Source organism: Tamandua tetradactyla, chromosome 21 (assembly GCF_023851605.1).
Source record: "Tamandua tetradactyla isolate mTamTet1 chromosome 21, mTamTet1.pri, whole genome shotgun sequence".
Lineage (NCBI taxonomy): Eukaryota > Metazoa > Chordata > Mammalia > Pilosa > Myrmecophagidae > Tamandua > Tamandua tetradactyla.
The window spans coordinates 60394805-60410050 of NC_135347.1; the positions used below are offsets into that span (position 1 = coordinate 60394805).

At 47.0% G+C, this 15246-nt stretch overlaps 1 protein-coding gene across 4 annotated transcripts in view; it reads left to right on the forward strand.

Moving 5' to 3' along the window:
* Nucleotides 1–270: 270 nt before the first annotated feature.
* The window catches only part of MRPS27 (mitochondrial ribosomal protein S27), a 121890-nt gene continuing 106914 nt past the window's right edge, over nt 271–15246 (forward strand). The window contains exons 1-2 of one of the 4 annotated variants that reach the window (XM_077139502.1): nt 271–445; nt 7618–7695. In XM_077139502.1, coding sequence (XP_076995617.1) covers nt 418–445; nt 7618–7695 — 106 coding nt within the window. In that variant the 5' untranslated portion in view covers nt 271–417. Of the gene's footprint in view, nt 446–997; nt 1152–7617; nt 7696–15246 lie in introns of those variants that run through there. The other 3 variants (XM_077139506.1, XM_077139501.1, XM_077139505.1) reach the window with 3 other exon arrangements.

The following is a 15246-nucleotide window of genomic DNA, read 5'->3' on the forward strand; positions in this document are numbered from 1 at the left end:
GATGCTTGGTTACGCCTGAGGCGAAGTGGAACGGAACTTTTCCAAGCAATCACCAGTAAAACAGCTACAAAGACAAATGATGCCGCTCGTGCTGCTAACGTGCTGCAGGTGCGGCCTGGCTCGGGCAGCTGCGGGCAAGCTCAGGCAGGTGCGGCCGGGCTCCGGCAGGCGCCGACAGGTGCGGCCGGGCGCGGGAGGTGCGGTCAGGTGCGGACAGGCGCCGACAGGTGCGGCCGGGAGCAGGCAGGTGCGGGCAGGCGCGGTCAAGTACCGGCAGGCGCGGACAGGTGCGGCCGGGCAGTCCCGCCACAGCGCCGTCTCCGACGCCGCACTCGTTTCCTGTGTGGCCCTGGGGAACCCACTCAACCTCGCTGTTTCCTGCCCGCTCTCACCCGCGCGGCGAAAGGAAGCAATGTCATGTACGCAGGTGACCAAGGCAACGCGGGTAAGAAGGGTAACTTTGTTGCGTCACCATTTCATCCCTTGCACCGGGCCGAGCCTGCAGAGCGGGGTCCCCGAAGCCGGGGCCTGAGGGCCAGAGCCGACACGCAGGGACGGCCCGGGCGCGGAGCCGCCACGACCCAGGCGGCTGCCCACGCGCGGCTGACGGCCGCCCGCACGCCCCTTCGCCCCACCCTCCCTTTCTCATGCCCGCTCGGCCGAGCCCGCGGGTGCCTCCGAGGGGCAGCGCCGGCAGCGGGACCCGGACGCCGCGAACCCCGCAACGCCCGCAGCAGAGCCCGCCCCGGGGCCCAGACGCCGCCACCGGCCGCCCCGGGCCGCCCCAACTCCGGAAGCCGGGAGGGGCGCGGGCGTGGGACTCCCCCTCTGTCCGCCCCCTCCCCAGCAGGCCCGTTGGTGCGCTCCAAGATGGCGGCCCCCGCAGTGCAGCACGGACTGCGGCGGCCGGGGAAGGCGGCTCCGCCTCCCGCTCCCCCACGCAGCAGGCCCGTTGGAGCGCTCCAAGATGGCGGCCCCCGCGGGGCGGGTCGGCGCTGCCTGCGGCTAGCGGGGGAGGCGTGTCCGCTCCGGCCTCTTCCTCTGTCCCCCCCAGCAGTTGTTGGTGCGCTCCAAGATGGCGGCCCCCGCGGCGCGGCGTGGACTAATGCTGCTGGCGGGGAAGGCGGCTCCGCCCTGGGCCGCCTTGGCAGGTTGGTGGCCGGGCCGTTTCTGCGGCTCCTGAGAACTCACTTTCTCGAGTGGAAGAACACATGATTTTCGAGGGGAGAGGACGCGGCCCTGAGTTCTAGAGACGCTACTTCTGCGTAGCACGGAAGGGGAGGGGAGTCCGGCCCGGCTCTTCCCTGGAGGGAGAGCGCAGCCCCCAGGGACCGGGAGGCGCGGGGCCCGCGGCACGTCCGCGTGGCGTCCGGGTGCAGTGCTGGGCGTCGTGGTTCTGCTGGCCGTGGGACCCTGGGGGCTGGAATGTTCTCCCGCTGAGGCGGCGCGTCCTGGGGGCGCCAGGCAGACCCCCCCACCAAGACCCCCCACCGCCGACCGAGACCCCCCACCGCCCACCCAGACCCCTCACCTAGACCCCCCACCGCCCACCCAGACCCCCCACCGCCCACCTAGACCCCCCACCGCCCACCTAGACCCCCCATCGCCCACCTAGACCCCCCAGACCCCCCACCGCCCACCCAGACCCCCCCATCGCCCACCTAGACCCCCCAGACCCCTCACCTAGACCCCCCACCGCCCACCCAGACCCCCCATTGCCCACCTAGACCCCCCACCGCCCACCCAGACCCCCCATCGCCCACCTAGACTCCCCCAGACCCCTCACCTAAATCCCCCACCGCCCACCTAGACCCCCCAGACCCCTCACCTAGACCCCCCACCGCCCACCCAGACCCCCCACCGCCCACCTAGACCCCCCCAGACCCTCCACCTAGACCCCCCACCGCCCACCCAGACACCCTCCTCCCCGCCCACCTGGCCCGGCCCTGGCTCCACTTGGTGGAAGAGCGTCCCCCTATTCATCCAGCCCGACCCGACGACCTTGGGCACAGCTTCGGTTGACCTTTCCTGCCGGGGTGTCCGGCGTAGACCGCGAGCGCGGCGGGTCGGTCAGGTCTAGTGCTCCGATGGTGAGGGGACAGGTCGCCCAGACCTGCCGGGACGGGCGGTGTCGCGAGGCGCAGAGACCAGTCCGCCCGGCCCGGCGACCACGGGCCGACACGCGGAGTCGGTGTTGGGAGGCCTGCGCTTCTCTTTCCGGCCCAGCTCCCCTAAGCCCGTGAGAAGGCGGCTCCGTGCCTCACACTCCCGCCTGGTCACCGTTTACTGGGCAGTGACCGGCCGGCCCGGCGAGGGGCGCGCGGCGTCGGCACCGCGGGAGGTGTTGAGTCCTCTTGTCGGTCAGTGCTTTTCGCTGTCAGCAAGGCTCCTTCCGGCTCTGAGGTCTAGGGGTGCATCGTGGCTGCTTGGAACGCCTGGAGATAGCCATTTCAATAAGGGAATAATAAATTGGTGAGGGTGTTTGAGAGAATTTCCAGTTAGGCATTTCAGTCCTAAGTTTGAACTTTTGAATTTACGGCAGATTACACCTGTGCTAGGCAGTATGTTAGCTGCTAACTCCATGTGGCCATTTACGTTTAAATAAGTTGAAATTAAGGAAAATTTAAAAATTCGGTTCCTTAGCTACATAACCACATTTCAGGTGCTCAGTAGATAAATACTGCTAGTGTCTACCCTTTCGGACAGTTCAGAATTGAACGTTCCCATCACTGCAGAAAATTATACATAGGTGGAAGAGGTCTTGAGGTTGGGAACTGGGACTGAGGGAGGGAGCGTGGACAGCTCAGGATTTGGGAATGTTAGATGGACCAATGGAACATGTTGATTCATTACAGGAGAAGAGAGGAAAAATAATAGGTAATATTATACCTGAGAAATCAAATTCTTGGTGCTTCTACTGTTCTCCTTACATAATGAAGAAGGACAGCTAAAATGATCAAGAGGGTCAATGGAAAATTAATTGAGATGGACCAAAAAAAAGTGATTTAAGTATATGAAGAGGCTAGAGGCATCACATTTATTAGGCCTCTACTTAATGCCCACCGCTGCAGTGCCTGTCAGGCCAAGTGCTCCATATACGCCCTCACTTAAACCACAGCTGAAGGTGGGCATTGTTTGCCAGTTTTAAATATGAAGAAAACAGTTGAGATATTGTATAAAGTTGTCCAAATTTTCACAGCTTTTATTAAGACAAGGATTCAAATATACAGACATGATTTGAAGTCTGTCTGTTTTCACAATCACACTGTTTTCTTCTGGGTAGAGAAAATGTTTGCTCAAGGACCAAAATGACTATAAAATAAGTAGGGACATAGAGCCAAACACTGAAATTCTGGCCTTTGGATGTACCTTTTCAGAAAAAAAAGTTGAAAATACTTCTTTTTTTAGAGGCTAGTGATTCTAGAGAATATACCCCAAAAGCTGACTGGATGTAGAGGAAGGAGTTTCAAGAAAAGTTCATACACAGTCCTGAATGGTATATTTATAGTGGGATTAAACAGCCTCAGACCTAGATCTGTGGGGCTGATAGCAGTCCATCCCTTGCCTTGTCCACATGTCGTCAGAGGCCCTGCAGCGCCGTCTTCACTTGGAACTTGTTTCAAGTGCAGAGTTTCTGGTCCTGCCCATACAGAATCTGCGTTTTAGTAAGCCTCGTGTGCATGTTAACGTTTGAGAAGCGGATCTGGAGTTTCCATTTTGCCATTGTGTGTAGCTCTGAGGGTCAGAAGTCCAGCATAGGGTCCCACCAGGCGACAGTGGTGGTTTCAGGAGAGCTGCTCCGCGTTCCTTGTTCATGGTTCTTCGTCTCCATCCTCAAAGCCAACCTGAGCGTCTTCTCACATCACTGACCTTCCTGCCTCTCTTTTCCACTTTTCAGGACCCTTGTGATTACATTGGGCCAACCTGGATAATGCAGGATACTCACCCGATTTTATGATCTGATGATAAGCAATATAAATTCCCCTTTGCCGTGTAACCTCATAGTCAGAGGTTCTGGAGATTGGCATTAGCACATCTTTCTGTTTGCCAGATTTAAATTCTTTATCCTTGTACCCGTATCCTTTTGTTCTACCCTCAGTGGAGTGGAGAATGATTACTGGTTCCATCCTATTTTTTTTGCATGGGCAGGCTCCGGGAATTGAACCCCGGTCTCCAGCTCTGCAGGCGAGAATTCTTGCCACTGAGCCACCTTTGTACCACCCTTTTTAATGTTTTTTTTATTGTGAAATATAGGATATACAAAAAAGCAATACACTTCAAAGTACATTTTGATGAGTAGTTATGGAATTGATTTCAGAGTCTGGTTTGGGTTACAGTTCCACAATTTCAGATTTTTCCTTCCAGCTGCTCCAAGACACTGGAAACTAAAAATATCAGTATGATTCAGCAGTCATACTCATTTGTTAAATCCTGTCTTCTGTTATAATTCCTCCTTCTCCTTTGATCTTTCTCCCAGTCTTTAGGAATCTTTGGGCCATGCTCATTCTCACTTTTTCATGCAGAAAGGGGTGTCGACAATATAGGATGGGGGGATGGAATTAACCGATACCTTTGGAGAGGCTGGCCCCTCTGAGTTTCAGGCTAGTTACTCCATTTTAAAACAAACAGTAAAATGTTCATATATATGAAGTTTGCTGGGCTTGCCTTTTGTAAATTTACTAATCCGACTTTATTTTTAGTTCATGTGGTCCCCTTGAACAGCTGCACATTCTGGGACTCCTGTCTTTCCCCTCCATTACCTCCCCTGCTTTTTCGTCTCACCCAGTTCAGAACTCTTAAGCACTACGTTTTCTGATTTCAGAATATAGAGGGGGTGATTTTTTTTGCTAGTTTAGAGAAGTCTTTTTTGAAGATATAGAGAGTAAGTCACTGGTGTCCTGGGATATAGCTTACCAGTCCTTTTCTCAGTTGATGTTCAGAAGAGAAGAGCAGCCCTTGTTCCCCACAGAAAGGCGGGCACTACCCGGTTTTAGAACTTGGAACTCAGCTGACGTAGAAATGCTGCCATAAGTATGAATGGGTTATCTTTTATATATATTATGAATGAGCTATGCTTTTTGGTGTCAGAGACTATCAGACCATGCAAGTGCCTTAAATATCACCTAGTTCAGTGCCTAGATTTGCATCAACGGGAGCTGAAGTTTTCTAACGGTGGTAAAACTTAAACTCAACTCGGGTCTCCTTACCCCAGTCTTGGTGTTCCTTTATCTGCACCGCAGCTTTACACCTAGAGTAATGCCAGCAGCCTTTGCTTCACCCTTCTTGGCAGGACTAGGAATATTCCTAACAATTTACATCATTTCTATGAAAAATACATTCTAATTTCAAACATCTATTTTTTTTTAATTGCCAGTCCATTGAAATGTGGGTATGTTTTAATAGTTACTCTTTAATTTCTTAGTTCCCCTTTTGAAATGGTCTTAGTTACTGTCTTAAGCTTTTTATATTATTATATCATTGTTTAAATTTTAGACTTCAAATTTAGACATTCTAGTAAAGGTCTAATCTTGCGTAAGGTAGAGGAGGGATTAGTTTATGTATAAACCCACTCAGGTGTGTCTGTATTTTAGGTTTATTTTAATTGAAAGGTGGATAGAGAATAATATTAGCCTACTAATATTGTGCTTAATACAACCCCCATCCCATCTACTTTTTTTTTATTAATTAAAAAAATTAACTAACAACATTTAGAAATCATTCCATTCTACATATGCAATCAGTAATTCTTAATATCATCACATAGATGTATGATCATCATTTCTTGGTACATTTGCATCAATTTAGAAAAAGAAATAGCAAGACAACAGAAAAAGAAATAAAATGATAATATAGAGAAAAAATAAAAATAAAAAATACGAAAATATATATAAAAAACAAACAAACAAACAAACAAAAACATCCCATCTACTTTTGTTGTGTTTGTGACCTGGTTTGCCCTCTAGATATTACCCTGCCATTCATCCTTTTTTTTCCTTTTTTTTAAACAGCTTTATTGAGATATAATTTGCATACCACACAGTTTACTCCTTTAAAGTCTACAGTTGAGTGAGTTGTGTATTCACAGAGTTGTGCAGCCATCACCACAGTCGATTTTAGGACATTTTCACCACCCCAGGAAGAAGGCCTGCCCTCATTAGCATCCTCCATCTATCTCCCAACCCCCTTCCTCCCCCAGCCTTTGGTAACCACTGACCTACATTCTCTCTATAGATTTGCCTACTCTGACATTCCATATAATGGAATTTTACAATTAGTGTACAGTTTTACCATTAGTGTAATGATTTCAGGGTTCATCCATGTTGTGACATGTATTGGTACTGTGTTCCTTTTTATTGCCAAAAAATATTCCATAGCATGGATATGCTACATTTTGTTAATCCCTTCCAGTTGATGTTCCACTTTTGGGCTATTTGAGTAATGCTGCTATGAACATGTTATGTACACGTTTCTGTTTTGGTACATGTTTCTTTCTCTTACCTCTTACCTATATATATAGGAATGGAATTGCTGGTTCATATGGTAAGTCCATATATAACATTTTGGGAAACTGCCATAGCGTTCAAGCGACTGTACTGTTTTACATTGTCAGTCGGCATTCTGTAAGAGTTCCAGGTTTTCTACACGCTCACCCACAGCTGTTACTGCCTTTCCATTGTGGCCATCCAGTAGTGTGACATTGTATCTCCTTGTGGTTCTGATTTGCATTTCTCTAATGACTAATGATGTTAAGCATTTTTTCATGTGCTTATTGACCATTTGTATATCTTCTTTGGAGAAATATTATTCAGATCTTTTGGCAATTTTTTTCAGTTGGGTTATTAGACATTTTATTTTTGAGTTGTAAAGAATTCTTTATAAATCCTGGATACAAATCCCTTAGCAGATATATTATTTGTAGACATTTTCTCCCAATCTATAGGTTGTCTTTTCACTTCTTGATGGTGTCTTTGAAGCCTAAAAGTTCTAAGTTTTTGATGAAGTTGCCCTACATTCTCCTTCATTCATTGAACTTGTGTTTATTGAGCATCCTCCCCATTGCTGGTAATGGAGCTGAGCCCATTTTATGTGCTACCTCACATTGGGCTGGTTGCATTTCCCTGGTTTGCCACTGGGGCACTACGTAAGATAGTACTTTTTGCTTTATGTGAAATAGGGGTAAATATGGTGATCCAAGTCATATGAAAATGTTTTTAGGCCTAATGATTATAAAGCATTTGAATAATGTGTCATACAACAGCTCAGTAAGTGTTTTGGGTTCTCAGAAGGAATTTTAGGGCTGATATAGGCTAAACTTTAGTGGAAACAGGTGATTCTTAGCCTTAAAGTTTTAGGAACAAAATTAATAGCATTTTTAGCCATAAAATATTGTAAAAAATTTCCACAATTTTTCTACATCTTCTACTTGTTAGAGATTGAATACATCTTCTTGTGAACTAAATTGTCAACTATGCATTATTAATTGCAGTGTCTTACTAGAGTGTCTAAAGTACGTAATTTAGTAGGTTGAGTATATGACAAAGATATGCTTAACAAACCAGATACGTAAAATGAGCCTGTTGTGAAGCCATGTTTTTGAGATCATTGTCTTTCTCCTAGGGAAAAGATGCCTGCTTTCCGCAGCATATGTGGACAGCAGCAAATGGGAGGCAAGAGAAAAAGACCATTGTCATCTTGGTAGGTACCCCTGGTTGTTTATTATGTGTGTAATTTTCGCTCATCCATATGTTTATGATCATGTATTCATGTGATCTATGTATGAAGTGATGTTTATGGTGATAAGTACATGATAGGTCTCAGAAAGAATTAGGGTGCTGTTTCATACATGACAAAATCATTTCCAGGGTGCGCCCCATGGTGGCTCAGGGGCAGAGTTCTCGCCTGCCATGCCGGAGACCTGGGTTTGATTCCCCGTGCCTGCCCATGCAAAAAAAAAAAAAAAAACCAGCAGAAAATAATTTTCACTGCCCTGCAGATTTCTATTATTTCATCTTTGCCTTCATGATTAGTCTCCCTAAGATATGTAGACAGTTCTTTTCCTTTCTTATTTTTAGTCCATTTTATCATATAGTTAGTTTTCATGCAGTCTGTCTCTTTTGTATTATTTGCAGGGAAAAATATATTTATTTTTCATCATCTTTTATTGGCAATCTCTTTATCCTTTAATTCCTCCTCTGTTCCTCAGATCTCTTTGATTCTTCTTTATTTTAAGCTGATAGATTTGAAAGTGGTATTATCTCACATAAGCCATTTAGAGAGATAGTTGGCTAACATTTTCCTAGGCATTAGGCTCCTAATTGTGTCCTTTCCCTGTCCCCTATGCCATATTAGAAAGATAGTATTTCTTTTGTAAAAAAACCAAGCTCTAAAGGAAAACACTCACTCTATAAGCACTTTGTAAAAATGTACATACTTCAAACTTTTGGTTTTGCCTGCCCTTTAATACGTATGATATTGGGACATTAGAAAAGTGAGTGATAATTGTTTTGTGGGACTGATGTCATTTTGGATCTATTCCAGTGGGGATCTAATATTTTCCCCCAGATTTCTTTCACTTTTAGGGGGCTTATTTGAGATAATAAGAAACTCCCTGTTTATGGTTTCTTCCCTTAAATCCAAGGGGACATTATTTTCTAGCTGTCTGAAATGGCTGACTTGGTGGAGGGCTCAAAGAAATAATTATTTTCTCCCCTGATAATGGGACTTCAAGACTGTAGTCTGTTTGAAAGCCCTGGGACTCAGGGCCTGCTGAAGCAGAGCTGTGGAGTTGCTGAAGATGAGTAATCACAGCTTCTCCATAAGAAACCATAAAAGACCCAGCATAGCCTTTACATCACGGATATCTTATAACACCCATTTATTATCTTTAAATGTAATTTATGGGTTATGTAAAAACTCATACGTAAAGTTAGAGAGCCAACTATCTCTCTAAATGGGTTATGTGAGATAATACCACTTTCAAATTATCCATACATAATTCCCTAACCATGATACAAAGGTGAAATAAAAGGAAAGTAACTTTCAATAATAACATTTATTTCGATATATAAGTAAATGCTTGATTCAGGCTACCCAAGAAGCACCATGAAGTGGCTAGATGCTTGCAGTTAAAGTGGCCTCACTGTGAGCATGACAGATAAATGCACATAGCCAGAATGTGTCCTGCTGCATTTAAACACGAGGAGGGGCATTATCATTACCTGATTTTATTTACAAGATGATGAACAACTCTTTGGTGAGATTTTGAATGAATCAGAGTGCTTTCTTCCCTCAATTCCTCATTTGCTGTTATGGAAAACTCAGCTTATTTTCAAATTAGGCAAAAGGAAAATACTTTGTGTTCACTTGTAAATGGAGTTAGTTCAATTAATTAGACACAGTTTTTTAAATAATGTGGATCTCTGCCATGCCACAAATGGAATGGTATCTGGGGTCAGTTTTTATTTGGAAATAATTTTAAACTTACACAAATAATATAAAGAGCGTATCTGTTTTATATACATACGTGCTTTTTTAAACCATTTGAGAGTTTGTTGTATGCATCATAGCCCTTTACCCCTGAAACAGACCAGAATAGATACCTGAGATAGTGGTTTTCTGTGGTACAGCCACAGCTGTTGTCAAGTTTAGTGCAGTGGATTTATTTGTGCACCCCAGATTGGACATGTTGGTCTAGGGAATGTGGACCCATTGTAAATAAGATCTCTTCCAGGTGTTGCTTGGTTAAGGTGTGGCCCCGCTGAAACAGGCTGGGCTTTAATTGGATTACTGGAGTCCTTTTTAAGCAGAATGAAAGTTAGAGAGAGAAGCCATGAGGAAAAGCCAGAGGCTGGGAGTCAGTGGAACCCAGAGGAGAAAGGAGGAAAGACAGAGCCACGTGCATTGCCATGTGACAGAAAAGCCAAGGAACCCAAAGGCTTGTGGCAGCCAGAAGATATTGACCCCAAGAGGCTGCAAGCCTTCTAACTTTGAAACCAGGAGCTAATACACTGCTGTTGTTAAGCCAAGTCCCTTTTTTGATATTTATTTCAGCTGCTAGGAAACTAAAATAGTTTTTGGTACCAGAAAGTAGGATGCTGCTATTACAAACAAAAAAAAATGTAGAGGCAGCTTTAAAATTGGGTAATGGGTAAAGGCTAGAAGAATTGTAAGGGCTTAAAAATGAATGAGATTTTGGAGTAATGAAAATGTTCAAAAATTGTGATGAATTTACTATATGATGATACTGTGAATCATTGATTGTACATTTTGGATGATTATATGGTATATGAATGTATCTCAATAAAATTGCATTTAATTAGTGAGAGCTGTAGAGAAAGTCTGTATCATTTTAGAGAATACATAATTCATCATGAACAGAATATTGGTAGAAGTAAAGACATTAAAGTTATTTCTAGTAAGACCTTAGAAGGAAATGAGGACTGCCACTGGAAATTGGAAGAAAGGTGATCCTTGTTATTAAGTGGCAGAAAAGTTGGCAAAATTGTGTTGTCATCTTGGACGGAAAGTGAAACTTGAAGGCGATGAAGCTAAATGTTTAGCTGAGAATTCCAAGCTAAGTGAGAAGGTGCAGCCTGGCTTCTCCTTATAGTTTACAGGAAGATGTGGGAGGAAAGGGATCAGCTGAGAACTGAACTCTTCAGCACAAAAAAACCCAGAAATCAGTTTGGAAAAGTCTGAGCCTGTCTGGATGGTGTACTCTGAATCCCTGGAGGATAGGGCTCCTTGTGAGGGTTTAACTGAGCAACCCTTTGCTAAAGAGGATATGGCTGAACATGGATCCAGTCAGCCATTTCAGGGGAAGTCAGGGTTGGAAATGCAGTTATCCAGGAACAAACTGTGGAAAGTTCTATTGTCTAACGGTTTAAGATATGCTTGAGCTGCATGCAAAGCTGGCAAGGGTTTGCAAAATTTGTATGAGCAGAGCCACTGCCTGCCTGAACTGAAAGGAACAGTGAAAGGATGAATTGAAGAAATAATGACTTCAAGGGAGAACTGTGGAAGCAAAAGTCTGGACTGAAAGATCTCCTTGGGAAGGACGGGTCTGCTCTCGGATGTGCATCTGCAGTACTCGGAGACTTTGGTCCTTACATCCTGTGGTTCAGGGAGAGTCTTGCCGTCCGAGTGCATGGAGATGGTGAGGTTCTGGTGCTTGCACAGGGTCTGGACACCATCGTGATATCAGAAAGCCTGGGACCTTCACCCCAGTATTGGGGAGAGCATGGTCGCTGTCCACTTGGGAAGGGTGGGGCTGCTGTGCCACTGATCCAGAGGTTAGATCCATAGCTCCGTAAATGACTTGATTTTGAAATCTAATGGCGATTGTTCTGCTGGGTTCTGGACTTGTCTGGGACTCATGTTGATAAGATGCTTTAATCTACTACCCATTTTTGTCATTGGACCCAATAATGTCTTCTATAGCATTCTCCCTTCTTTGGGCTTATGTACTACAGTTAGTCACCATGTCTCTTTAGTATCCTTCAGTTGGAAACGGTTCTCATGCTTTCTTTGTCATTACATTGATATTTTTAAAAGAATGAGGTCCCCTTTTTAATAAGATGTTCTTCTTTTTGGGTTTGTCTGCTGTTTCATCATGATTATGTTGAAGTTATGCTTCCCCAGCCAGAATACTGTTAGTGGTGCTTTGTCCTTCTCGGGGTGTCCATATGACGTCACTGGTGATGTTCGCTTTCATCACCTAGCATGTGTGTCTGCTTCTCCTGTTTAGTTACTATTTTTCTCCCTTGTGACTAATAGGCAGTCGGTGGGGAAAGACACTTTATACCTTGCAAATATCATGTGCCTCACCAAAAGTTTACCCCTAGATTAGGCATCCGTAGATAACTTCTTGCCTGAATCAATCTTCACTATGATGAAGTGATAGCTTTCCAGCTCTAGCAGGCTCTCCACGTGGTTAGCACTTAGCATTTTCCTGTGTGCAAGAGTCTTCCCTTTTCCCATTTCTTCCTTTTTCTGTATCTGTTTATAGATACATGTGGTCTTTTAGATTTGTGGATTCCATTTTCTTTTTTTTTTTTAATGATTGTGCTGGTTTGAAAGGAAGTATGCCCCCTAGAAAAGCCATGTTTTGATCAAAATCCCATTTCATAAAGGTGGAGTAGTCCCTATTCAATACTGTATGTTTGAAGTTGTAATCAGGTCATCTCCCTGGATGATGTAATTTAGTCAAGAGTGGTTGTTAAACTGGATTAGGTGGCGACATGTCTCCACCCTTTGGGGGGGGTTGATTGGTTTATTGGAGTCCTATAAAAGAGGAAATGTTTTGGAGAGTGGGAGATTCAGAAAGAACAGAGAATGCTGCAACATCACGAAGCAGAGTCCATCAGCCAGCGACCTTTGGATATGAAGAAGGAAAATGCCTCCCGGAGAGCTTCATGAAACCAGAAGCCAGGAGAGAAAGTTAGCAGATGATGCCATGTTCGCCAAGTGTCCTTCCAGCTGAGAGAGAAACTCTGTGCTTTCCATGTGCTGTCCCAGTTGAGATAGAAACCCTGAACTTCATCGGCCTTCTTGAATGAAAGTATCTTTCCGTGGATGCCTTTGATTGGGCATTTCTAAAGACTTGTTTTAATTGGGACATTTTCTCGGCCTTAGAACTGTAAATTAGCAACTTATTAAATTCCCCTTTTTAAAAGCCATTCCGTTTCTGGTATATTGCCTTCTGGCAGCTAGCAAACTAGAACAATGATTCATTACCATTCTTTATTTTTTTTGGTGGTCAAATGATCCCAGACTTGGCTAGCAGGAGCCCTTTCAGTCTGGCTTCCATTTCTTCTCACTCTTTTTTGCTCATCTTATCTCTTGTCTTCCCCAACCCTAGAATAAGCTATTTCTCTGTGGAGTCCTTGTTTCTTTTCATGAAGAATGATTTAAAAAAAACTAGATCTGGGCACTAGGTGTCCTCATTGCTCCCGTGGAATCTTTGTTTCTTGGCCCATTATTAGAGAGTGCACACGCACATAAACACACAAATATGCACATACTTGCATGTATACATACATATATCTTTTTTAGAAATGTTTAGTTCACATCAGTATCTCCAATTCCAGTTCATTCCCATAGGGTTCTTCCTTGCCTTCCTCAGTTCCACATTTCTATCTTTTCTCCATACCAAGAACCCTGGCTCTCAACAAGATAATGTGCTTATGTGTAGGAGAGTCTCAAGCACTGCGGGTCATCTAATTTCCCTGTCTTCTGCCCACTAAGTGCCAGTAATGCCCTCCAGTGTTCGTGACAATAAAAAATACCCACACATGTTTTAAAATGTCGCCTTTTGGAGTCATTACAAGTGATGGGACTTTTATGGACTCTAGTTAAATTTCAAGGCCAGTTTAATGTGCCATGTATGAATTATAAGTAATATGTTATGCATGAACAGAGAAGGGATGATGAATTCCGGGAAGGCTTATTGTCAACACGTGCCTGTGGATGAAGGAAAGGTGAGGAGACAAGGAGACCACTGTTTCTGTCACTTAAGTGTTGGGTATAGGCAGTTCTGTTATTTGGCAGTAAATTCAGGGGGACATCGTCGTGGATACCTGAGTGGGCAGAAGCTTGCCGAAGAATGAGCCTGATCATCTGGGGCACAGAAGTGTCCCGCATCTTTCCCTCTGGTGAGACGACGTCTCCCTGGAAGGCAGCGCTAGCTACTACTTCCCGGCTCGTCCCTGCCAGCGCGCCGGCTGTCCGCTCTGCAGCTCCTGCGTCCCTGTCCAGCTAGAGCTGCGCTTCCCTTCTGCACCCTCGCAGCGGGCCCCGCGGCCCCCGTGCTCTGACCTTCCTCACTGGTGTGAGGTGGAATGACCTGCGCCCCCCAGGCAGGCAGGTGGGTTGAACCCAGCTGTGCCGGCCTTTGGCTACCTGGCCTCGGCTCTGTCCTGTGACTCAGGGTTGACGGCGGCGCCGGACACGGCAGGTTGCCTCAGAAGTAGGCAGGTCATTTCCCCCGGCTCGTGATGGCGCCCAGTGTGTAAGAGCCGTGCGGAACCCAGGCCTGCTGCAGGCAGAGGAGGCGCCCCACGGGCCCCGCGCCCACCCGAGCCGCAGGTCGGGGCCTGCTCTTCAGAACCAAGCGGCGCCCCTTGCTCCCGGGGAGGCTACGTGGTTTCCTGATGCTTTTGGACCTCTGCGCTCGCGCTGGCCACGAGAAGTGAGGCCGAGGAGTGCGGAGAGGCGCACCTGCCACTGTAGGCCGGCCGGGGGTGGCAGTGCGGCTCGGCGGGACACAGGCCGGGGTTCCCCCGGAGCCACCTCCACGCTTTGCGCAGGTCTGGGGCGCTTCGACCCAGCCCGCCCGTCTGCCGGACGGTCTCCGCCCGTGGAGCGCTGTGATTGGATACTGGGATCCGGATGTGAGGGGCGGTGTCCGCCCGTGGGGCGCTGTGATTAGATACTGGGATCCGGATGTGAGGGGCGGTCTCCGCCCGTGGGGCGCAGTGATTGGATGCTGGGACCTGATTCTGAGGGCCGTGACATGACGTCACCGGCGTGCTGCTCGGGGCGGGGCGCTGGGAGGCCTTCCCTGCCCTGGGCCTTCCTGGGCAGCTGGAGGCGGGAGGTGCCGTGGGAGGGAAGGAAGCTGGTGCTGCGTGGCCGGCTCCCTGTGAGTGATTTCCCTCCAAGCGGGTAGCCGCTGCGGAGGGACGTTGCCGAAAACGAGGTCCAGGGGTGTCTCCCCAAGTCTTAGTGGCCGTCTCTAGAGACTGGAGTGTTCAGGAGGCCCGTCTAGCCCCTGTCACGGGAAGGGTTAGCTGCCTCGGAGACCTTGGCTGCAGCTCGTGCACGTGCAGGTGTGCAGGCAGGTGTGCAGGCAGGCGTGCTGACTTCGGTCAGGGGACACTCAGCGCTAGCGGGGGCTCCGCACACCATCTCGCCAGGGCCCCAGCATCAGCTGAGGTCGCTGCTGTTACTTCTGCTTTAGAGATGGGGAAACGGGCCAAGTTCCTGCACGTGCTCCGCGGCCTGCGGCGTTCTGTCGTCTTCTGCTCAGCCCCTCGGTCAGTGATGGTTGCAGCCCTGAGATTCCGCAGAGGGGCTTCCCTTTGCATTAACGCTGTGGGTTTCTCTCTTTGAAAATACCTTTTTATTGCAGTGTGATATATGTCCTGACAACTGTACAGATCATAACGTAGAGATTGATGAGCTGTAGCAAAGTAAACAAACCTGGCTAAGAAATAAGACGTTCTTAGCTCTCTGGAAGCCCTTGTT